We start from the raw sequence: 24,816 nt of genomic DNA, 5'->3' as shown, positions 1-24,816 counted from the left end.
ACCTATACATTAAGCATTAAGCTCTGGAAAATAAAACTAAATCTCTCCCAAATTCCAAATAAAAATATTGTCATTTAGAGCATTTACTTTCAGACCTCAAATAATGTAAAGAAATCAAGTTCATATTCATAAAGTTTTAAGAGTTCAGAAATAATCAATTTTTGGTGGAATAACCCTGGTTTTTAATCACAGTTTTTTTATGCATCTTGTTCTTGTTTGGGGGATTTGAGGCCCATTTGTCCTTTAGAAAAGGCTTTTTAACCTTTTTTACTCTAAAAATCATGTGTTGTCTTGCATGTTCTGCTCTTTATTGGTCTAAATCTTTGATGATGTTTTGATTGGGGGTGTATTTTGAATCACTATCCTGTGGTAGTAAACTATTCAGTTCTTTTTTCTCTAAGGATTGTCTAATTTTGAGGATAAAAAAATATATGCTGTAAAAAAAAATAATAATAATAATGAAACACACATGAGGCTCAATTCCATTTTTCACTCTAAAATTGTACAAAATAAAAAGTGTACTAATCTTACCTAAAATGTAAATGAAAATGATCCTTAAATGTTCTGTATCTGATTTCTTTTGCCACTAGACACTGCTCTGCACTCTACCCTTCAGTTTCTGAATCAGTTTCTCTGATTTTGCTATTTATAGGTTTATGTTTGAGTAAAATGAACATTGTTGTTTTATTCTATAAACTACAGACAACATTTCTCCCAAATTCCAAACTAAACACTGAGATCAAAAGTCATGATGTCATTTCAGGTGATACCTGGATACTGCCTGGAAATGAAAGCTAATGGATCTCTGACAGACAGTGCTTATTACCTGCTCACTCACTTTTCAACAGCAGCTGGCAAGTTCACAAGTTCACAAGCGTGAACAACAGGAGCGGCCGTGGCATCCACCTTCGTCTCTCAGTATGTCTCATCATTATTAGGAGTTTACAAATAGAGGCAGCCACAGAAATCTAGTTTTCCAAAGCTTAAAGTGGCTTACACATTTTGAGCAGTCCTGTTCAAGTTGTCACTTTTAGTAGTTAAGGGAGTAGAAGATGAACTGGGCTCCAAAAGATGTAAAGTAAAATTAAAGTTAAAAATGATGAGTTTCTTTGATTTTACCTAATTGGAAACCTCTGGAATATAACAAGAGGAAGATGATCCTCATGATCACGAACCATCAAACCACCAAACTGAACTGCTTGAATTTTTGCACCAGGAGTAAAGCAGCATAACCAAAAGCAAAAGCAAAAAGCAGTGTGTAAAACTGGTGGAGGAGAACATGATGCCAAGATGCATTAAAAAAAACTGTGATTGAAAATCAGGGTTATTCCACCAAATATTGATTTCTGAACTATTAAAACTTAAAACTTATGAATATGAACTTGTTTTCTTTGCATTATTTGAGGTCTGATAGCTCTGCATCTTTTTTATTTTGTTATTTCAGCCATTACTCATTTTCTGTAAATAAATGCTCTAAATGAGAATATTTTTATTTGGAATTTGGGAGAAATGTTGTCTGTAGTTTATATAATAAAACAACAATGTTCATTTTACTCAAATATAAACCTATAAATAGCAAAATCAGAGAAACTGATTCAGAAACTGAAGTGCTCTCTTCATTTTATTCAAAGCTGTATGTTAAACATTACTTCTGTGTGTGTAGTTCAGTAAATATTGACCATAACAGTCAAAATTTTGTCTAAATCATTTTTTGATAATGCATTATGTATGTATTTTCTCGAGCTGTTCATAGGTATATTTATCAATGTCTTGTAGATGCTAAACTCCTTCTTAGGTATAGTGTATATTTTATCAGCACAGGGGTTTTGTCTCAAGGTGGGATGACTTGCAGCTTTTCCCCCTATACAGATAACTGTACCAGCACTTATAACAAAATTATATTATATTTTAAATGCAACTCTTGCTCAAGCATGGGTGAAAATTGCCATGTTGTCTGGCTGCACTACCAAAACATCACCTACACCAGGTGTGCAACTCAAAAACAGGACAGAACATTGCAGCAACACCCCATTATTGTCTAGAGATGCTCTTTTTTTGTCAGAAAGTATACCTAGAGGCTGGGGATTTCCTAAATTGGCAAACACCTGTAACTTTCTAAACGTGTTGCTGATTAAAGCCCTTTATTTTTGGACGCTCCTACGCCAATATGTTTCCGTAGCTGATAGCTAATTAAATCTGCCTATGGCTTTGTTTATATTGCACTCACAGAAAGACAAGTAAAAACTCATGGCCTTCAGCAGCATGCCCACTTCTCCCACAAGTCAGCGCCTGTTCAGTACAGTGCGTATAAAATTAAAAGCTTCAGATCAAACCATAAATCAAGCCATTGTTCCAGGTACTGTTGTTATTTCTCCTTTAATGTCTTCTGTTGATGGTAGAGAGGACAAACAGTGCTTCACTGGGTACTGCGTTGGGTTCAAATAACTGGCAGAAACATCTTTACTGTATACAGCTTTGGAAAAAATGAAGAGAGCACTTCAGTTTCTGAATCCATTTCTCTGATTTTGCTATTTTGGCATAGGTTTGTGTTTGAGTAAAATGAACATTGTTGTTTGATTATATAAACTGCAGACAACATTTCTCCCAAATTCCTAAAACAAAAGATGCAGAGCTTCCAGACCTCAAATAATGCACAGAAAACAAGTTCATATTCATATACAAGTTTTAAGAGTTCAGAAATCAATATTTGGTGGAATAACCCTGGTTGGTTTTTAATCACAGTTTTAGTTTTTATGCATCTTGGCATCATGTTCTCCTCCACCAGTCTTACACACTGCTTTTGGATAACTTTATGCTGCTTTACTCCTGGTGTAAAAATTCAAGCAGTTCAGTTTGGTGGTTTGATGGTTTGTGATCATCCATCTTCCTCTTGATTATATTCCAGAGGTTTTCAATTTTCAAGGTTTGTGCTTGTGTGAAAACAAACCAAACCAAGCAAACCTACAGAGAATCCTACAGAACTACAGGTGTGAAAAAGCCCTTAGTGGTGTTACATTTATTTAAATTTATCCAACAATAACAAACCTTGATTTTATGAGCCAATTTTATGATTTCATTAATTATATTTTGACATTAAGCAGATTTACTTACATTTTTTATGTTTTCTATTACAATTACAGTTATGCTTTTCAGTAATGTTCCATTAATGTAATGCTTGAATGGAAATCCTCAAGATTTAGTGGTGTAATATCAGGCAGACCATTGACAAAAATCCTGACTGAGGTTCGGAGGTCAGAAACTACCTGTTAATGAAGGGCTACAGGATGGTTGATATAAATTTATTGGCTTTATTCTGTACTGTACACAACGGCAACGAAATCAGTTCTGATAAAAAGATCATATTAAAGTGGATACAGACTTTTTAGAGTATTTTTTCCTGGATTGAATCCTGTAAATGACTGGTCCTCTATTCTACTGCTTAAGCAGGGGTGTATATAGTGTTTTTTGGTGAGGCAGTGTAGTCTCTCTTATTCCAGGTGAGTGTTTTTTCTCCCACATTTTTATGAAATTCCGTCTGCCCCCCTCCTCCAGACATTCCCTGTGCCGGTCAACTTTAATCAAATACGCCATCAGCATTATTATTTTTCCTCTTCTCTGCTTTTTTCTGAGTCTGCAGTCTGTAGCAGCTGCTTCAGAGCTGCGCTGCTACTGTAGAGACGGAGCACCTGCTTCAGTCTTCAGTCTGCAGGCGGGAAATTTCTGTAAAAGTTCAAAGTGAGCATAGACTCGAGCGCTCGGACTCAATCAGTGGTTAGAAATGGAGGCTATTACAGAGCGGGTCACCTCTCCGGGGCTTTCTCCACTCATCTGGAATAGTCATTATAGTCATTGGAACTGAACTGAGGGTTTGGAGGTGCTTGCTCTGATTTTTATATATAGGGCCCATTCTAGAATTGCAGGTACATTTCAGGTATGGAAATTTTGTGACTCATCAGTCATCTGTTTTATCATAAAAAATTAAATGATCATCTAAACCATTAAATAAAATAAAATAACAGAGTTGACAGTAACAGAATTTAAATTTCCATTATGTTTTGGTGCCTTAACTTCATGTGCTAACTTCAAAATATATTTTTTAATAAAAAAATCAATAGGAAACATAGGAAATGGGAAACATCATTAAAAGTAAATTTAATATTAATAGTCAAACCTGACTAAAAAAAGTAATTTTTGGTAGTCACTTTTTGTTTTTTTGAAGAGATGCAACTTCATATAGGCTACCTAGTATTTTTTACATGGGTGTCAGCTTTCCCATTTTCCTTTTGTCTGTATATTTGTCTATGTATTCCTGTTGGGTAATCTTAACTTAACATATTTATCACAGGGGCATCAGAAACATTTTTAAAGTAAAAATGATTTTTATTATGAAATAGATGCCATTTCCTTAATATTGGTGTATTTTATCAGGTTGATAAACACCTAATTTTACCTACAAAAGTGATTCAATTAAATTAGATTCAGACACAACTACAGCTCATCACAAAAGTGAGTACACCCCTCACATTTCTGCAGATATGTAAGTATAACTTTTCATGGGATAACACTGACACAATGACACAATGACAAATGACAAAATGACAGTGTCAATTTATTCTTCCCTCAAAATAACTCAATATACAGCCATTAATGTCTAAACCACCTGCAACAAAAGTGAATACACCCTTAAGTGACCACACCCTACATGTTCAAATTGAGAACTGCTTGTCATTTTCCCTCCAAAACTAGTTAGTGTTATTAGGTCTCAGGTGAGCATAGGGAGCAGGTGTGTTTTGTAGTAAATGTTGTAGTATGGCTCTCACACGCTCTCATACTGGTCCCAGAAAGTTCCAACATGGCACCTCATGGCAAAGAACTCTCTGAGGATCTTAAAAGACGAATTGTTGCACTACATGAAGATCGCTAACACCCTAAAACTGAACTGCAGCACAGTGGCCAAGATCATTCAGCGTTTTTAAAAGAGCAGGGTTCACTCAGAACAAAGTTGGTCGTCTGAAGAAGATGAGCACACTTTTTTTTTTCTGGTGTACCTGGAGGGAACCTCCTCCCTGTATGTTGATGTTGATTTTCACTTCACATAGCCTGTCCATCCGCCCTGTACTGTTTTCCCTCCCTCTTTCTCTCTGATCACTCTCTACTCCTCCATCACGCCTCTCTCTCTCTCTCTCTCTCTCTCTCTTATTTTTTTTCTCTTTCTCAACATCTCTGTGTAATCATCCCGCAGCGCGTGAGAGGAGCAGCAGAGCAGAGTGGCTCCAGCACCAACAGCATCTCCACCATCTCCCAAATCTCCACCACCTCCAACATCTCCAACATCTCCACCTCCAGCAGCCCGGCGGCGGCAGCAGCGCGTCTCCTCCGCCCGGCTCTCCGGCTGATGCGCGCGGCTGAGGGGGATGCCAGCCGGCCGGGTCCCGCCTCTCGCTCTCCCGTTAGATAATATAATGCGCGCGCGGCGGCTATATAAACACTAGCGCGCGAGAGATGATGAGCAGTAGCGCGGGACTGGACGGCTGGGGTGACCGGAGTTTACTGAAGTGCTGAAGTGAGCGCGCGCGCGTGTCCCCGGCGGGACCTTCTGCATGGGACAGGGTCTAGTGCGCGTGGACAGGGTCTCCAGAGCGCGCGCACGGTTATCTGCGGTGTGAGAGAGTAAGAGAGTGAATGAGAGAGTGAGAGAGAGTGTGTGTGATTGAGTGAGAGAGAGTGAGCAGCTCGGTCAGTCACCCCGCGCCGCGGTCATGGCGGATCTCGGCGGCTTCCTGAGCTCCATAGATGTGGATTTACAGAGCCTCCCGGGCCTCGGGAACATCCCGCTGTCCGACTCCCCCGCCGGGCTGACGGAGCGGCTCGGGCTGATCGAGGGGCGGCTCCAGCGCGGCTCCCTGCCGGACTTCGACCACCTGAAGGGCATCCTGCGCCGCCGCCAGCTCTACTGCCGCACCGGCTTCCAGCTCGAGATCTTCCCCAACGGAACCGTGCACGGGACCCGGCAGGATCACAGCAGATTCGGTGAGGCTTTTTATATGGTTACTCGATTTATTTTTTAATTTGGTTTCTCGCTATGTGGGAGAGGAATGAAGTGTGATCTGAGAAAGAATTTAAACTCAAAGATCAGAACTTTGCAGAAGTTTGAAGGTCGCATGTCAGAATCTACAGGTGTACTTTATATACCACATACCTGTAACTTATAGTCTGAACATGAAGTACAATTCAGAATCTTCAAGTATTTGAATCAGAGTGTTCACATTTATACACCTGAACATTCAAGTTTCCAGAATATGCAGGTCTACAAATAAGGTTTCTAAACCAGAATTTTCACATTTACACACCAACTTTATAAATCAGATTGTTCAGATTTGTATATGAGAGTTGATAAATCACAGCTTTTACATTAATACACCAAATCTGTGGATCCGAATTTCCAACCACATGACAAGGTTTCTAAACCAGAATGTTCATGTTTAAACACCAACTTTATAAATCAGAATCTTCAGGTTTGTAAATCAGAATTTTCAAATTTGTAGATTAGAATCTTTTGGTTGATTAATGGTGTTTAATGGTGTTTCTAGGTTTATAAAAATCTGAACGTTCAAGTTTCCAGAACAAGGTTTCTAAACCAGAATGTTCATGTTTACACACCAAGTTTATAAATCAGGCTGTTCAGGTTTGTATATGAGGGTATTCAAACCTGTGTCTCAGAATCTTCAGGTATATAAATCAGAATGTTCAGAGAGACACACCAAGTGTGTGAATCAGACAATTCAGAATATACAAGTTTTCAGGTTTATAAACTCATATTCAGATCAGAAACTTTAAGTAGGTTGATCAGAATCTTTAGATTTACACCCAAAGTAAGTCTTTATCTAAATCTTAAAGTTTTTGAATCACAGTGTTCACATTTATACAACAAATCTGTGGATCAGGCTTTCCACCCATATGATTGTTCGGATTCATAAATCAGAATTTTTAGGGTTATAGATCCAAACATTTAAGTCTACAGAACTTTCAGGTTTGTGCCAGTATCTTTAGGTATATAAATCAGAATGTTGTGAATCAGACCTTCAAAAATATAGAGATCGTTAATCAAAGGTTTCATGTTTATAAATCAGTTTCAAGTTTAGAAATCAGAAACCTTTGATTTGTAGATCAGAATCTTCAGGTTTATTTGCTGGAATCAGACCTGTTCCTCAGAATCTTCAGGTCTTTGAGTCTTGAAAAAATTGAAAAATCAGAATAATTGGGTTTATAAATCAGATACTGTAAGCTGGTTGGTCAGAATCAAGTTTGTAGATCAGAATCTCCAGGTTTGTAGATCAGTATCTACAATTTTTTTCAGAATCTACATGTGTACATGCCAAATGTAGAAATCAGAATCTTTAGGTTTGTTGATAGGAATCTGACATGTTGATGAGCTGATGAATGCTCAAGTTTGTAGATCAGAATCTTCAGGTTTATAAATCAGAATGTGTTGATATAAATCAGGTTTAGAAATGAGAAATCAGTTCAGATTTACAGAGAAAATTTGGAGATCAACTTGTTTCAGTTTGTAGACCTTTTTTGAAAATGTTATGTAGTATGTAGATCACAATATTGTAAGGTTATTACATCAGAATGTTTGTGGATCAGAATCATTAAGTTGAGTAAAAACATGAGATTGTTTAGATATATACACACATTAGAAGTCTTCAGGTATATATATCAGGATCTCCTGGTTTATGTCTGGAATGCAGGTCAGAAAATCATTCATTTGAATCTTCAGGTTTGTGTAAGTTTGTAAATGAAAACAGATAAGTGTAAATGTTGGGTTGAATGTTTAGATGAGGAAGTTAGGAGTGTTTGGGATATACGGTCCACAGTTCAGACGCTTCAGTCGTTTCTGTTGTTCTGTTGTAAGAGGTGAGTTTAGAGCATTGCGTGACAGCGCCGTGTCACCGTGAGTTAGGAATGCAGCTATACGGGGAGGCAGGTGTCTCAGACCCTGTTTCAAAACAAGCAAAAAACACGAGGCTGTTTCTCCTGTTCAAAGTTCTTCAAAGGGCCAAAGCGCCCCACACTCTACTAATTATACCATTAATATAAATCATGCATGGGGTGGTTAGTATTAGGAGTGGTAAACACATGAGGTCAGGGCGCAGCCATGCAAAGCCGAGCGTTTCTGTTACCCATAGTCATCCTGCAGGTGCAGTCTTGCTCGGGGAAAGGCTGGAATAACTCTAAATTAAAGCATGACCACTGTGGAATCCAAAGAAGTTTAATGCTCGTTGTTTCAGCCAAAAACAAGCGGTTTTACTGGATTGGGTGGTCCGAGCATGTTCAGCCCCCACTCCCATACGAGCGCAAATTCAAGGCAGACATTGGTGATGGCTTTCATTAAGCACATATAAAACATAGTTTTTGATGTAACATGCAGAAGTTCGGCAGCGTCAACAGCATACATGTGGTGCTGCAACACCTGAGACAGGTGGTGGAATGTTTTAATGCTGTATTTTTGATTCGTTTTTGATCTTTTTTGAGTTTTTGATCCATGCGTGTTGCACTCATGATGCACAAATGAATGTAAACGTATTACAAAGCCAACTCTAAAGAACTCTAGCAGTGACAGTATTGACAGGACACCATAAACAAGTTGTAATAATAATAGAATATAATACAAATTTACGCCTGGTAATTTTCTCAACCAGTATTTCTATTGCAGGGATCCTGGAGTTCATCAGTCTGGCTGTGGGTCTGGTCAGCATAAGAGGTGTAGATGCTGGCCTTTACCTGGGAATGAATGAAAAAGGAGAGCTCTATGGGTCGGTAAGTGAAAAACACAAACTACAACCTGCAGCATTCAAATAGACACACACGGACAATGCACATTTTACAGGCGCCTCTTAAAAAATATAAAGAATATAATTGAAAAGTTCCTTTATTTCAGTAATTCAGTTCAAAAAGTGAAACTCATATATTATATAGATGTATTAAACACAGAGTGATCTATCTTAAGTATTTATTTATTTTAGAACCCAAAAATCAAAATGTTAGAGAATAAGTATTATATAAGAGCAATTGGTACTTTTGGTAGTGTGGGCAGTGCGCCAAGTCCTGCTGGAAAATAAATCAGCATGAAGTGCTGTAAGATTTTGTGGGAAAACAAAACTGCACTGACTTTAGACTTGATTATAAAACACAGTGGATCAACACCAGCAGATGACAGGCATGACTCTCCAAACCATCACTGATCATCAGTACATTTTACATTTCATTTGTAAATTAAGGGAGCAGAGTCTGGAGGAAGAGTGGAGAGACACACAGTCCAAACTGCTCAAGGTCTTGTGTGAAGTTTCCACCAATCAGTGATGGTTTGGAGATACATGTCTGTCATCTGCTGGTGTTGATCCACTGTGTTTTATTATCAAGTCTAAAGTCAGTGCAGCTTTCATTTTCCAGCTGGACTTGGCACACTGCCCACACTGCCAAAAGTACCAATTGGTCTTATATAATATTCACCATTTCTGAGACATTTACATTTATAGTTATACAAATAAAGTAACTTTTCAATGATATTCTATTTTTTTGAAATGCACCTATAACACATTCATTTTCTAATATTAATGTGTTCAACCCAAGCCTCCAAACTGCAAAATTATGGTGTTAAAGAGGTAGAAATCCTTTCACCAGCCTTTATCCTAAAGCCTGTTGCCCATATGATGCAGATGTGAAAAAGAGCAAGCCAGACAAAACAAGCCGATCTTTCCAGCGCCGCACCATCACACCGTCCCCCTGACCTCAGACCTGCTAAACAAGCGCTGGAACGGCAGCGGTGGGGGGGCCTGAGAATAGAAACAGTTGGCTCGTCTGGGTTTACCTTGTTTTTGTCTCCTGCACTTGAGGAAGACGTGGGAAAGACCTGTCAGAAAGACCTCTAAATCCTAAATTAGAAGAACTGCCTCTTCATTTTGCTCCATACTCACCAAAATATTTACATATTTCTCTGATACACATGAAGCGTTTAGAGTACACACACATATCGGGATATATGGTCTGGGGAGCGCTCTCGGTGTCTTGTATACTCGTGCACCGTCACACGGGGAGAGATGCTTTACTTTGCTTGAGTGCTCAAACAGTAACACAGCAGGACGTGGATGTGCTACGAACTGGCTTACTTTCTGTGCACAGTCCTCACACTAGCATGTGCAAAGAGCACCATTTATAGGAAATGTTCTCAAGACACCCCCCCCTTCCTCCCCCCCTTCCTCCCTCCTGACTTTACTACAGCCACGACTGTGACTCTGACTGTGGGAGAAACATGCTATCAGATTTCAACAGACAATAATCCACAGTCTGCACCGAGTGTCTGTGGGTCTCGCAAGTCCAAGACGGGGAGAGATGACTTCACATGTAACACGATAACGTCCTATTAAAATCACAGAGCTCTGCAGCCGCAGCTCCGCATGCAATCGCTCTAAAAATCAGCCGAAACGCAGCCGGGAAGGTGTCTGAAGATTGATGCCTTTGTTCATCCGCAGGGGGCCGGTGCAAGCAAAGACCAGCTCAAACGAGCTCGAATTAGATCATGCTCTCCATGCTGTTCCAAGCTAGCTTTCAACTGTTATTAGCAATGATAGCTTACATAGATTTTCTAGCCTTGTTTCTAACCTTTCTACCGCAGTCAGCGATATCTGGGATGTCTGTTGCCAAGTCATGAGTACTGAACTGTATTTTACTACAAAATAGTGCACGATTTCGCAGCAGGAGCCGAGATTCCTGCCAGTTAATTGACAGAAGTGTTGCTGAAATAAAACCCAGGATTTTATTTTATTTATTCATTTTTTTTATTATGTTTTTTTGTTTTTTTTAAAGAAAGGCAGGGCCACTCCACTTCAATCCACTTCACTTTATTTTTCAGGCCCAATCCCATTTCACCCCTTGGCTCTACCACTACCCCTACCCCTTGTTTTTTTGAGTGTAACCCTTGTAACTCCTTAAAACAGAGTGAGAAGGGGAAAAGGGGTGAAATCCTCCTCCTAAGAATTGGGACAAACCTTCATATATCAGCACTGATACGTCATCAGGAGCGCTAAAGTTCAGCAACCTAACTGCTGCTGCTGCTGCTGGTTAACTAGTATACTAACTTGAGGGCGTATTTTATTGTATGTCTTCAGAAGAATGCATCATAAAGAAATTATGATGCATAAACAAATTATTTTGTCTATTGTCTATTCCTTAATTCTTCTCCTAACTCTGTAAAGGGGAGCTAAAATTAGCTTTGATTAGCTTTTTTTAATTTTTAATTTCATTTTTCTGTTACACCTTAAATGCTGCAGCCCCTGCTGTCTGTTTACACCATTTAAGGTGGAGCGGTAAAGTTAGCTAGCTAGCTAGCTAACTAACTACTGAGACAAATTTCTAGCTCTCTTTTTTATGCTTGTTATGAAGAACTCGGCCATAAAACAAAATTAAAACTACACATTAAACTATGGTAAAATAAAAGTGCTAATAATCACGTTTAACAAGGAAAATTACATTTACATTTGTGAGTTTCTTACCAGTGATTCTCATATCCCTCGGTTTGAAGTGAGCTGAATCTGAAAAATCACTGTATAAAGGGACTGACTGTATTAACAAGCCAAGCCCTTCCCCTAACAAGAATAAGGGGTTAGGGCCAAGGGGTGAAATGGGATTGGGCCTTTGACTCAGAAAACAAATGATCACTGAGTAATCAGTTATTACTGAGAGTAATTAGTAATTATAGAGTGAGATTAATTATTTACACCTTGATTCTGTGTTTATTCTGGCCCGTCTTTGACCAATTCACTCGTCCAAGTGTTTAAATCAGTTGTATAAGACCGGCTTCATCAGGCTTTATCTTAAAACGTCAGCGTAAACGAACCGCCTCGACACCGAGACTTCATCCAGAGCCGCTGCATGACGGCTCTTTGGCAGGAAGCGTGATGCAGCCCCGGCGTCCTCTATTGTTCTCGGCGGCGCAGCCGGCCAGCGGAGCTTCACCTGCTGAACCCGGAGCGATCGCTCAGCAAGGCCTGTCAGTGCTGCGCTGGTAGCAGGGCCACACAGGCGCTTTCTCTGGCTGCTGTGCGGTGATGGGGGCCGGTTGCGTCACAGGGGAAGCAGACTTCTCCACGCAGACAGAAAGGTTAACAGGTCCGAGGAGTGATTTTGGGTGAAAACTGAAAAGCCTGCTGTAATGGCTTTCCCCTTCTGTCTGGCGCAACAAACACCTGGCCTGGAGTACAGTTTCCACTCCTTCATCCTCGTCATGCGAGGGTAAACTGGATGCCGTGAGAAAATGCTTCTGCCACCTTTTCTCTAGATTTCACACTCAGGGCTCTATCTATCTTGCATTCAGCGCTTGGGCGTGTCGTAATGCTCATTGCTATCTTACACCCAGTCAGCCTTGTGCTTGTGTCGGTTAAATATTGTTTAAGAAGTGTAGGATGGGTGTGGTAGTCTGGAAGTGAGGATTTAAGTGATGAGATTTAAACCATCATCCATCAGATTAGGGCTTTTTTCAGTGATATATATCGCGATATTAAACAATGCAGGGTCCATTACGTCAACAGCCCCGCCCCCACCCACACGCTGTCTCATGTCCCGACCAATCAAGAGATGAGTCAGCCCTGAGCTCTTAAAACCAGAGGAAAACAGCAAAAGAACAGTAATCGGCCCTTTAATCAGGCATTTAAATTGCTTTTTAAAAAAAAGGTTAATAAGAGCGTTTGTTTTTCTGGGATTAAAAACGTGAATTCAGCTGTAACTGGAAATATCTGCACTGCTAAACTGAGCTGGACCAAAGACACACCAACACACCTTAAATCAAGCTGGTTCACCTATAGATGGGTAAAATACAGCTCTTTGTCTTTCCTATTTGAGGGATTTTTGGGAGAAAGACATAAATTAGCTTGGGAACTTCTCATATATTGGCATATATGCAAACATATATATGTTTATTATTATGAAAAAGTGTAGTAAAAGGTAATATATGACTAATGATATGACTAATGACTAATAGCTTGAAACAAAGGCTGTTCCCACAGGTAGAAAATTAATCAGCCTAGAGACAAAACTAACATTTTGATATTTTTTCATACTATATTAATTTATTAATTTATTAATGATAAAAAGGCATTTCTGAGATGCTGCCTTTCATACAGGCACTTCTGTTAATATTGTCTAAATAGTGTAATGCCAATTTTTTTTGTCTGATATAGCAGTGTCTAAAAATGTTTGGTTAAATGCTGAAGTCCAGAAAGTTTTGGCTAAATACTGGAATAGCAATACTTTGGCTGGTAAAGCTGTGTCCAAAAACTTTGGGATAAATGATGCAATGAGAAAACTGCTGTGGTTGAGATTGAAGGAAAGGGAATCAGTGAACATTATTTGCCTTGGTCTTTTTTTTGCCATTTTCCATCAAATTATTCACCCAATGAAAATGCAGTCGCTACTGATTTAACCTCAGAACCTGGAGGAATTATGCGATATGTGGATTTTAGCTAGTCAGCAATTGGATTTTGAATAGATGGACATGGTTAAATTAAGTTATGTAACTTATTTTTTCTCAGAACAGAATTGACAGATGTTCTCTCCTCTCTTGTGTCTTTGTTTGCAGAAGAAGCTGACGGCTGAGTGTGTTTTCCGCGAGCAGTTTGAGGAGAACTGGTACAACACGTACGCCTCGACGCTCTACAAGCACGCCGACACAGAGAGGTACTACTACGTGGCTCTGAATAAGGACGGCTCGCCTCGAGAGGGCGGGAGGACTAAAAAACATCAGAAATTGACTCATTTCCTGCCCCGGCACGTGGAGATCGAAAAGATCCCGCCGGCTTACAGGGACCTGTTCCAGCACAGGTGACCAGAGCTCCAGCCTGTGCTGCAGACGGAGCAAAGAAGAAGAAGACGACGACGATGAGGGGGAAGGAAGTGGTGACTGTAAGGAGGGGACGGACACCGGGAGGACTGACGGAGACCCTCCCTCTCGCTCTTCCCCTCACCACTGTTTAGATTTGCCTTCTGGTCCAAAGCAAGGAGTCCCTCTCCAGCGGTGACTGAGATAAACAGTACGTGTGTGTTCCTGGACGGCTCCGTTTCCTCTCCTTAATGGGTTTTAAACCACAGAGCGGAGAGGACATTCCTCCCGCCGTCGCCGGTGCCAAGAGGTGTTCGAGGGAGAGGTGTTGACTTCAGATCCCCATGACTGGACCGCCTCCGTGTCACGCAACGTCTCCGTCCTGAGACGGTCAGGAGCATGCATACGGTGCATCTGCTAAAGTTCTCAAGGATCCACTCGTGATGGGAATCGTACCACTTCTTTGACTCTGGCTTTAAGTTTTTCAATTTTTTTATCATAGCGATTTCTGTAGCACTTACGTACGTACATTATGTCTTAAGCATGATGGTCGGTGGAGCCTGCTTCTGTTCATACATTCATTCATTCAGTGGTTCAATCATTCAATGGTTTGTTCATTTATTTGTTCTTTTAAGCAACCAGGTTGAAACTTGGACTTTCTTGGGATTTTCTTTCCATTTCTGACCAAAACAAGAGAGAAAAACTCAATTGCAATTGATAATCAAGTTGGAAGATGGAATTATCTCCATGATAAGGGTCTTCACAAGCCAACACTTGCCTTCTAAATAGAGTAGGCATCATGACTGTTAAGGGACAGTCACACTGTGTATGGAGACTGACTGTATGGAGAAAAAAAAGATTTAGAGTACTTATTCTATAGTACTTACCCATAGGAGACATAAAAACTCAATTGCAATTGATAATCAGGTTGGAAGATGGATTTATCTACGTATTAAGTGTCTTCGCAAGCCAACAAATCATGACTGGTAAGGGACAGTCACACTGTATGGAGAAAAAAGAAGATTGAGTACTTATACTATAGTACTTACCTATAGGAGACAAAGAGACAAGTCCAAGAAACATGACTGGATGGACAAATATGGTGCCTTCCTCCTTAACCCCTGAGAACATCCCAGAACATAAACTTTAACCACGCCAAGGGAGATGTAGAGGCGAGATTTTTTTTTTTAGGTCGATCGATGTACATTTACGGACGCTTGAGAGATGAGAGGTACTGCTAAGTAATAAAACTGGCCAGCGAAGGCTGAAACAATAACAACCACTAATGAAAAAGCAAAGAAAAAGCTTTTTAAGGGAAAAGGCTTTAAGAGAAAGGCCTAAAAGACCACCAAAGAGGAATACAGGAGACGCAAGAGACATGAGAGAGAGAGCAGAGTGGAGGAGACGTCCAATCTTCAGTGTGAAACACTGGGAGATAAATGAGCACTTAGCACCACTCGGTGAATCCACTCCTCTCCTCTACTGTCCTCTTCTTTTGAAGGTTCTACAAAAGTTCTAGTCTGCCTTTTTTACAGGAAAAAAAAGAAATGAAAGCACTCTCTGCAGAAAATAATAAAGAATATACAGGGGTTGAACAATGAAACTGAAACACCTGGTTTTAGAGCACAGTAATTGATTGTGGTGACGGACAGTTCTGGTGGAAACAGGAGAGTTGAGGTGCACATTGAATTCTGCGTGATTTGATCAGTCGTGGTTTTATGGTTTTTTGATACAATCCGGGTTAGCACCCGAACATCCCTTTCAGACAGCTTCCTCTTACAGAGTCCACAGTTAATCCTATTGGATGTAGTTGGTTGTTCTTGGTGGTATGCTGACATTACCCTGGATACCGTGGCTCTTGATGCATCACAAAGACTTGCTGTCTTGGTCACAGATGCTCCAGCAAGACGTGCACCAACAATTTGTCCTCTTTTGAACTCTGGTATGTCTCCCATAATGTTGTGTGCATTGTAATATTTAGAGCAGAACTGTGCTCTTACCCTGCTAATTGAACCTTCACACTCTGCTCTTACTGGTGCAATGTGCAATTAATGAAGATTGAACACCAGGCTGCTCCAATTTAGACATGAAACCTAAAATCCCACACTAAAATGATGACAGGTGTTTCAGTTTCATTGTCCAACCCCTGTAGGTGATGTATTCTTATATGATGTTAAAACCAGGGAAAAGCTAAGGCTAAGGCATACGCAGGAATAGTAGTAGGAGTGTAGAGAAGAATAAAAGTGTGGTTTGATTGATGAAATGATTGATAAAAAGGAGTGACTTGTAATGTTCAGGCTGTCAGGAACATTATTAAAATGCAAGTGGCAGATGTAAATATGGATGAACCTATTTATAAGATGTACAATATATTTATTTTCTACATATAAAGTATAATTCTAAATCTCTCTATATATATAAATATATTTATTTATTGCAAAGTCTTTATTTTGTAATGAACTTGAAATTATAAGAACTGTAAATTCTACTGAAATTACACAAAAAAAGGGCCAACATCAATTTGACCTGAATGGATGACAATAAAATTGTCCTGCTATATTAGTGCTGACTGTGAGCGACCATTCTTTCTGGTGTGTTTGCGTGTCCGAGTGTGTGAGTGTAATATTAGAGTAATATTAAAGCTCAGCCGAAGGTTACAGTGGCTTGCAAAAGTATTCATACCCCTTGAAATTTTCCACATTATAAAAAATGTGCCACCTTACAACCACTTAACTTAAACATATTTTATTGGGATTTTAAGTGATAGACAAACATTTTTATCAAATAATCTGAAAAGTGTGACGTGCAAATGTTTTCTAAGTATTCGAAAGTGTCGATACTTAGTGGAGCCACCAATGTGTGAGGGGAAAAAAAAAAAAAAAAAAAAGGGTATGAATACTTTTGCAAGCCACTGTATGATGTGGTTATGGGGTTCAAACCTTCAAACCAACGAGTCTACACAGCGCTTCTTATTCAATGTGTTTTCTTCTTTCTTTTTCACTTAATAAATTAATAGATTAATAAATGAATGGAGATTTCTAGCTTTGCTTTTGGTTCCTTAGGTCTGGTTCCTCCTCTGGTCTATTTCTCTAATTTGATTTGACTCTGAGTGCAATTTCGACAACATGGCGCGCCATTTTCTGTTTCATTTTAACAGAATTGAAGGGAATAGAACCATGCATACATGCTATATACATATATATACAGCCGTTCCAAATGCCTAGCAATTTTCAACTTGCTTTAGCATGACACGGCTTAAAATAAGATGCCTGGGAACATGAGATCTCTGCTCATTAATCTAAAAAACTAAGCACATCTGAGCTACGCCGTTTCTGCAGTACCTCAACACAAGGTTGCAGCACCAACAACCAGAACCAGGGATGAAAGTTGAACTGAGAAATGTCTGCTTCTGCAGGAGAACTCGGGTTCCGGAGCAGACTACCCCGGCTAGTCATCCATTTCTCTGTAGATGTGGAGCGATAACGGATGTTAGGAGACTTGCTCTTGGCTCGGGGAACCTATGAGAAAGTTCTCCCCAAACAGCCTGCAGACATAAATCAAACCTCTGCAGCAAGTGAAACAATAAAAGGGGTGAAGGTGGGTCTGTGGGTGAGCGAGTGGCTGAGAAGTTGCCCCCAATCTGTTCTTCTCTGAGAAAACAAGAGGGAACAGAAACAAATGGGAGAAAAGTCTCCCGAAAGAGAGAACCCAGCAGCGCTGCATTGTTTGTCCGTTCAACACTAAACTCCCTTAGCGACTCGCCGGAGCTGCTCGATACGCTCGCTGCCCCGAACACACGGTTTCAGTCCACTTACATCACCAGCCATGAAGAATCTGGATTCACAGCACAATCCAGATTTATAAACGTATTCACAGCCATACCCGACGCCAATAACTTGACAACATATTGGGCTTGGCTGTGGACAGATGATTGGTTGTTCAGGTTCTTGCCAACAGGCTTGGACAGTTTCAGCTCTAATGCATATTCATGAAGCCTGTGAACAGCAGTGAAGCTGAAGGAGGGGTGGGCAGATGAGGGGAACAGCTGCCTGGAGCCCAGAAGGGATGTGCTGCAAATGTGCGCTAAAGCGCTAATGCTAATCTGAACGCAAGAAAAGAGAGGAGAGTAGAGGGACATTAAATTATACACTCAATACACTCAAGTACTTCTGGGTGGAGGTGAAGAGGAAGAGCCCGTAGGGAATCCCAGCAAGGAGAAGAAATTAAGCTACAGAAATGGAAATGAAAGATGCTGGATGTGATCAATACTTAAGCAAGTACAAGAATACTGTTATTGGAACACTTTTGGTAATTGTGTACTAAAGAGCACACTTAAAATCATTTAATTCTCCAAAAAATGGTCAGTGTGTCTTATAATACGGTTCTCGTTATGTATGAATTCTATTAGTCACGTTGTAAAGAGCAGTAAAGTCCCTTCATTGAAGTACAGGGGTGAGTATTATCGGCCTCTAGCCTGCTGCTAGCCACTGCTAGCACTGCTGGAGCAGCATTAGCATTACCGCTAGCGGTTGGCTGCTAATGCTAATGCTCCAGCTTTAGTGGAAACCTGGAAATCTAAGCACTTTTCTCACCCAAATAAACAGTTTTCCAGAGAGAAATCTGTGTAGATTAACATCCAGCACTTTCTTTCTTTTAAAGGTTAGGGTTAGTTAGGGTTAATTACAGTTTTGTTTACTTAACTTTACTTAATTAAATTCAAAGGAAAACCCCTGTGCCAGAACCGCATAAAATTTACATTATAGTGCGATAAATACAGAACAAATGGAAGGAACGCAACGTTGGACATAAACTAATCCAACCCAATAAAACAAAACAAAAAAAGGAAAGAAAAGAGAGAGAAAAAAGAAAGAAGGAAAAATTCAAACACAATGAGGCACTTAAATGCAAATCACCCTTTTGGTCACTTTATTTAAATGTAATATTAAATACTTATTCTAGTAAATAGCAGATCAGATTAATGGCAAAACAAGTTGGTGGTGTATTTGCTGACATGAGAACATTCTTGGGAGGGAGAAAAGTAGCTCTACATTTCTGAAATACACCCTGTGCAAACGAGGGAGCTTGAAGAAGTCTCCAATTAGAAACGACTATGCCGTTTTGAAGCATCAGAAGCAGAAATGTGCCAAAAGTAGAATAATACATGTAGCTTGAGGGCCAGCCTAGTGTGGTTAGTTAGCATTACCAGATACCTGCAGCCTAACCATTTCAATTCGTCTTTAAATTACAGAAACACACAACCAATCTCAGTAAGGCGAGAGCCCGGGCTAAAACGAGTGGAACGAAACAGATGAACAGTACTTACGACACTATGCTAGGCAACACTTTACGACGAGAAATCGGAGGTTACAAAAGTCCAGGGGAATCCGGCAAGCAGTTTTTAAACAACACAGGCATTCCATTATATGATAAGCAACAACAAGTGTAAAAGCCTAAAAGCAGTAATAAAAACAGGGGGGTCTGCTCAGAGTGTCTGAAAACAAATTTTTGCTGATGTAAGGCCATCACTGCATCTTTTTTTTTATTATTATTTTTTGTGTTTGTTTCTTTCTTTAGGTGTTGAGCGTGCCTGTGGAGCACTGAGATTTACAGCACCACTGATCTTCCACTAGTAGATAGATAGATATCACTGTAGTATCTATTAAGATAGATTCTCCTAGATCTTTTATAACATACAAATCTGTAATGAGCAACACTATGGTCCCACAGAGGTTCAGGTATTTTATCTTCTTCTCTTGTATAAAAGGAAACACAAACAAAAGAACAAAAGAAACAACTGCACAGCCCTTATTTAAGGGGAAAAGAACAATGCAATGCTTAAAAGCATTTGGGAGAAGATTATCTTAAATATGTGAGAAAAGAAAAAAACAAAAAAAACAAAAGGAGAAGAAGAAAACTTGAATAACATTAAGGCTATATATACACAGAATTACAAACTAAACTGCCAGGACCCTTTGTAACAATGTCCTCCAGATTTCCATTATTCCAGACTTTTGTACATTACAGCTGGAGGGGCAGGAGAGAGGGTCCGAGCAGGTTTTTTTCTCGTGATGTCAGCCCAGCCCAGGCCGGACCAGACCGGACAAAAAACAGGGCTGATCTCGGGCAGGTCGGTCGTCTACAGGCCTTTTGAGGGACCTGGGTTCTTGCCCATCTGGGAGCCTGGCATACCCTGGAGGGCACCCAGCTGCTGGTACAACCCCAACAGCTCCATCTGACTCATGCCCCCGGCGATGCCGTTCTGCAGGGCCAGCTGGTTCATCAGCAGACCCTGACGAGCGATGGCCATCTGCTGCTCCTGCACCTTACGGTTAGCGATCACCTTCTGAACGTACATCATCAGCTGTGAAGAAGAGCATATAGCACCATCAAATCAGATACAATAGCTATACTGCTCCTTATATATATATATATATATATATATATATATATATATATATATATATATATATACACACACACACACACACAATACTATACTATTCATAGTTATTTTCATAGTAACTCCACACAGCTGCATTCCAAAATTTAAAAGAAAATTAGAATATGATTGAAAAAAAGGTACTTTATTCCAGTAATTCAGTTCAAAACGTGAAACATATTATAACATATTATATAGACGTATTAAACACAGTGTGATTTATTTATTAAAGCATTTATAAAGCTTTTATTGTTAATTATTATACTATGACTTGCAGCCAATGAAAACCCAAAACTTTCATATAAGATCAATTGGTACTTTAGGAAGTGTGGGCAGTGTGCCAAGTCCTGCTGGAAAATGAAATCCGCATCTCCAATGTAATGGTTTGGAGAGACATGTCATCTGCTGGTGTTGATCCACTATGTTTTCCCACAAATTCTTACAGCATTTTATGCTTCCCTCTGCTACTGACAACTTTTATGAAGATGCAGATTTGGCACATACATAAAATATTCTAATTTTCTGAGACCAATGAGTTTTGGGTTTTCATTGGCTGTATGTCATAATCATTAACAATAAACTTTTCAATGATATTCTATTTTTTTTTTTTTTTAGATGTACCTGTATATAATGATGTATAGCTTGTTTTATCCATACTATATAAAAACACTCACAAATGTGCAAAATCTTGAGCTTTTATAAAATAAAACAGGCTGATATAAAGACTAAATAGATAGTAGTAGATTAGAATAGTAGATTAAAAAAGAAAGAGAGTAATCCAGCTGTACCGTCTGCTGCTTGGTGAGCACTTCTCGGTACACGGCCTCCCTGTGCTTGAGCTCCATCTCGATGCTGGCCTGTCTGCCCAGAGCCATGCTCTGCACCTGGGCCTCCGTCAGTTTGGGGTTCTCCTTCCACTGTAGAACAGAAATACACCTGTTACTCAGAGCACACCTGCAGCACTCGTCATCGCACACTCTGCCTCCCACAAATAAACCGTCCCACTCGCATTTCTAAACACGTATTCCGTATCTGCAGTGGAGCAGACACATTCCCCTCACCAGACCCATCCTAAAAACACAGATGGCCCAGACACAACGCACCAACTTTTCCACTTTTTTTTACTTTTTCTGTGGATTGCCTGTTCCACACATTCTTTTAAGAACAGATGGAAGACAGACGGCAATCTGTGAACCGTCTGTAAAGTTAAATAAGTAAAGATTTCTTATTCTTTAATAGAGATGTGATTCAGAGAAACAAACAACTGTTGGCGTTCTTATTGCTGATTAGCGCTGGGTATCGTTTTAAAGTTTTCAATATAGAGCCCAATACAATAAATACACAGTGTATTTATTTAACAGCAGACACGAGTAATCTCATTCTTATACTGTCATCATGAGAGGTGAGCGAGAGGGAGAAAGACAGAACGACAGAGAGATAGAGAAAGTGAGAAAAAAAAACAGAGAGAGAAAGATAGAGTGACTGACAGAAAGTGCAACTCAGAGAGAGACGGAGAGCAACAGAACAAAAGAGAGAAAAAGACAGAGCGAGTGAAAAGAGACAAAGACAGGATGACAGAGAAAAAGAGACAGAGCAAGTGAGAAAAAGAAAGACAGACTGAGCGAAAGATAGAGCGACTCAGAGAGAGACAGAGCGAGTTAGGGAAAGAGAGCAACAGAACAAGTGAGAGGGAGAAAGACAGCGAGTGAGGGATAGAGCAAGTGAGCAAAAGAAAGAGCGACAGAGAGAGAAAGACAGAGCAACTGAGAGAGAAAGACAGAGGGAGTGAAGAGGGAGAAAGACAGAACGACAGAGGGTGAGAGAAAGACAGCATGACTGACAGAAAAAGCGATTTAGAGTGAGACAAAGCAACTGAGCGAAAGAGAGCAACAGAACAATTGAGAGAGAGAAACACAGAGCGAATGAGAGAAAGACAGCGACAGAGGAAGAGCAGGAGAAAAACAGCGAGTGAGAAAAAAGAAAAAAAAGAAGAGTAAGCAAGAGAAAGCAAGCGAGAGAAAGACAGAACAAATGAGAGAGAGAGAAAGACAGCAACAGCGTTAAACTCGCTGTTCTCTCTCTCCATGTTTAGCAGGTTTCTGTGCGTTTTATTGCAAAATATTGAAGAATTCGATACTTAAATTTTTTTGACATTTCGGTATTTCATTCCCTCTTAGAGGCAGAAATGCTTCCTCTTTCCTTCTCCTCCTTTTCTAATTTTACGGAAAAATCAAGGAGAGGAGGAGGATGGGTATGATACAGGAGCAACTTTCGGGGTTTCTGAACAACGTCTCATTCTCCTCATTCACTTACCACTTTCGCTATAACGTCCTCCAGAGGCTCTCGGGGCAAAGCCTTCAGGGAATTGGTGGCCTCTACCACCTTCTGCCGGCCCTGGTTTATCAGCTCCTGAAACACGAGGAGGAAAAACAGGTTAATGAGAGAAAACGAGAAGAAAAGAAATGATAAAATGCTTCAGTCGCTCTTGATCTCATCATTTTATTCCAAACATGAATAAAAGTGGCACGTCTAGATTGATGGACTGTGTTTGTGGTACAGGGGGGAAAAATAGTGAAAATGTTTTGTAGGATGGTGCCAGTGGCCGGCATGCACCAACAGCAGTTGGCACAGAGCTGCGCCAACTGTCAGATGCCTGAGGACACGTGTCACAATTAGCTGTGGAATTGAGGAATGCAGAGCGTTCATGTGGCGCTCGTTACAGACCTCCAGCTGTTGGTTGGTCATGGAGGCCAGCGCCGCCACGTTGAAGGGGAAGTAGGAATTCGGTGCGCCTATGCCCATGTGAGAGTACGCCGGCTGGTTGAAGCGCATGGAGAGACCCTGCAAGAGACATGAAAAACAGCATTAGGACAACGGTAGACATGTACGGACCTGTCCACTCATATATACTGATTTTGCTATTTATAGGTTTATGTTTGAGTAAAATGAACATTGTTGTTTTATTCTATAAACTACAGAGCTTTCAAGTTCATATTCATAAAGTTTTAAGAGTTCAGAAAACAACATTTCTTGGAATTTAATCAGTTTTTTTCATGCATCTTGGCATCATGTTCTCCTCCACCAGTCTTACACACTGCTTTTGGATAACTTTATGCTGCTTTACTCCTGGTGTAAAAATTCAAGCAGTTCAGTTTGGTGGTTTGATGGTTTGTGATCATCCATCTTCCTCTTGATTATATTCCAGAGGATTTCAATTTGGTAAAATCAAAGAAACTCATAATTTTTAAGTGCTCTCTTATTTTTCAGAGCCGTTTTTCAGAGCTAAAGGCTGGTTTATACTATATTCAATTATCAGTGTAATCCATGAAGGTGTGGGCGGGAATACGATGCTCGGCAGACCAATCACAACTGCTTCTGTCTGCATTGCACAACATGTAGTTCACCTTTCTGGGGAGGTGCACATCAGGCTACGGTATAGGACAATCAATTGTCCTTAAAGGTACATAAAGACTCAATCAGCAGCAATCAGCCCATGGGAAACTGTTTCATCACTTGTAGGTTCTGTAGACACTCGGAGGCTGTTTACTCTCCGGATCAACAAGCGTTTGTGTTGAACTCTGCAGCAGGTGAGAAAGCATGTTTACAGTAAGTTTCCAGACGTGAAGCGGAAGCAATGTATTTACGGATGCATCCGATCTGGCTATACCATCCGGACACGAAGAGCAGATTAAAGCAAGCTGAAAACGGATTAAACAAATTTGAGTTTGCTTTTCTGTGTGTACAAACGCAAACATGCTCATCACTGAAAATTACCAAACCACAGATAAACTGAACGACTGAAAGATTCTCACGAGTCACTCTGCTTAAAAAAATCATATAAACTTTAAGTCTTCCTAATAAACTCCTAATTGTTTTCTAAATGTTTGTTTTTCTAATGTCATTTACTTTTTCGCACTATAAGGTGCACTAAGGTGCATTATGCAACACTAGTACGGAACAGGGGTTTCTCCCATGTTTTCCTTTTAATTCAGCAGGTCTCACTGCTGGGTGGCAAGACCTGTAAAAGATAAGCTAAGTTAAGTAAACAAAACTGTAATTCTAAAAAAAAAAAAAAAAAAAGATAAAAAAAAGATAAATAAATAATAATAATTTTCTTTTAAAGTTAAACGAGCGCTGGATGTTAATCTACTCTCCTGAAAACTGTTTTAGGTGAGTAAACTATTTAGGTGAGTAAAGAGCTTCCATTTTGTATACAGTAAGCTTAGAATTCCAGATTTCCACTAAGGCTGGGTACAGCAGCAGCAGCATTAGCAGCTAACCGCTAGCACTAGCCATGCAGCTAGTTAGCGGCTAATGCTGGTCGACAGCACTACACTGAGGAACCCTGAGTGTTCCGCTAAACCAGGGCGATATTAGCTAGCGGATCGTCCCACGTAGCTTGTTTTAACACGGTAAACATGCAGACTACAGTCCGATATACTTGTCTCTAAAGGCAAAAGAGCTAGCGCTTTGCGTGGTTAGCAGCTAATGCTAATACTGCTTT

General features: G+C 40.0%; 2 protein-coding genes and 1 long non-coding RNA gene across 4 annotated transcripts in view; 2 read left to right on the top strand and 1 right to left on the bottom strand.

Moving 5' to 3' along the window:
- LOC125804806 (uncharacterized) overlaps positions 1 to 16,435 on the top strand; it is a 296,742-nt gene extending 280,307 nt beyond the window's left edge. The window contains exon 2 of the long non-coding RNA XR_007440983.1: positions 15,995 to 16,435. This is a non-coding gene — a long non-coding RNA (uncharacterized LOC125804806). The remainder of the gene's footprint in view (positions 1 to 15,994) is intronic.
- On the top strand, positions 4,635 to 16,435 carry fgf16 (fibroblast growth factor 16). The gene is made up of 3 exons (XM_007228421.4): positions 4,635 to 6,030; positions 8,717 to 8,820; positions 13,634 to 16,435. Exons 1-3 carry the CDS (start codon positions 5,760 to 5,762, stop codon positions 13,877 to 13,879), a joined length of 621 nt encoding a protein of 206 aa, XP_007228483.1. The 5' UTR covers positions 4,635 to 5,759; the 3' UTR covers positions 13,880 to 16,435.
- A 2,336-nt stretch (positions 16,436 to 18,771) lies between these two features.
- atrx (ATRX chromatin remodeler) overlaps positions 18,772 to 24,816 on the bottom strand; it is a 47,167-nt gene continuing 41,122 nt past the window's right edge. For both annotated transcript variants that reach the window (XM_007228422.4, XM_007228423.4), the window contains exons 32-35: positions 23,037 to 23,153; positions 22,626 to 22,721; positions 21,101 to 21,229; positions 18,772 to 20,234 (exon numbers count right to left, since the gene is read on the bottom strand). In XM_007228422.4, the coding sequence (XP_007228484.3) occupies positions 20,010 to 20,234; positions 21,101 to 21,229; positions 22,626 to 22,721; positions 23,037 to 23,153 (567 nt within the window). In that variant the 3' untranslated portion in view covers positions 18,772 to 20,009. The remainder of the gene's footprint in view (positions 20,235 to 21,100; positions 21,230 to 22,625; positions 22,722 to 23,036; positions 23,154 to 24,816) is intronic.

The sequence above is a fragment of the Astyanax mexicanus genome, chromosome 10, assembly GCF_023375975.1.
Source record: "Astyanax mexicanus isolate ESR-SI-001 chromosome 10, AstMex3_surface, whole genome shotgun sequence".
In the NCBI taxonomy this organism is placed as follows: domain Eukaryota; kingdom Metazoa; phylum Chordata; class Actinopteri; order Characiformes; family Acestrorhamphidae; genus Astyanax; species Astyanax mexicanus.
The sequence above is the reverse complement of the archived record's forward strand: the minus strand, read 5'-3'. Positions and strand labels throughout refer to the sequence as shown.

Excerpts from the sequence above, each read along its gene's own strand:
- fgf16 (XM_007228421.4), top strand. The coding sequence starts at position 5,760 with ATGGCGGATCTCGGCGGCTTCCTGAGCTCCATAGATGTGGATTTACAG. Across the intron at positions 6,031-8,716 it reads GCAGGATCACAGCAGATTCG|GGATCCTGGAGTTCATCAGT; the intron begins GTGAGGCTTTTT and ends TTTCTATTGCAG. Across the intron at positions 8,821-13,633 it reads AAGGAGAGCTCTATGGGTCG|AAGAAGCTGACGGCTGAGTG; the intron begins GTAAGTGAAAAA and ends CTTTGTTTGCAG.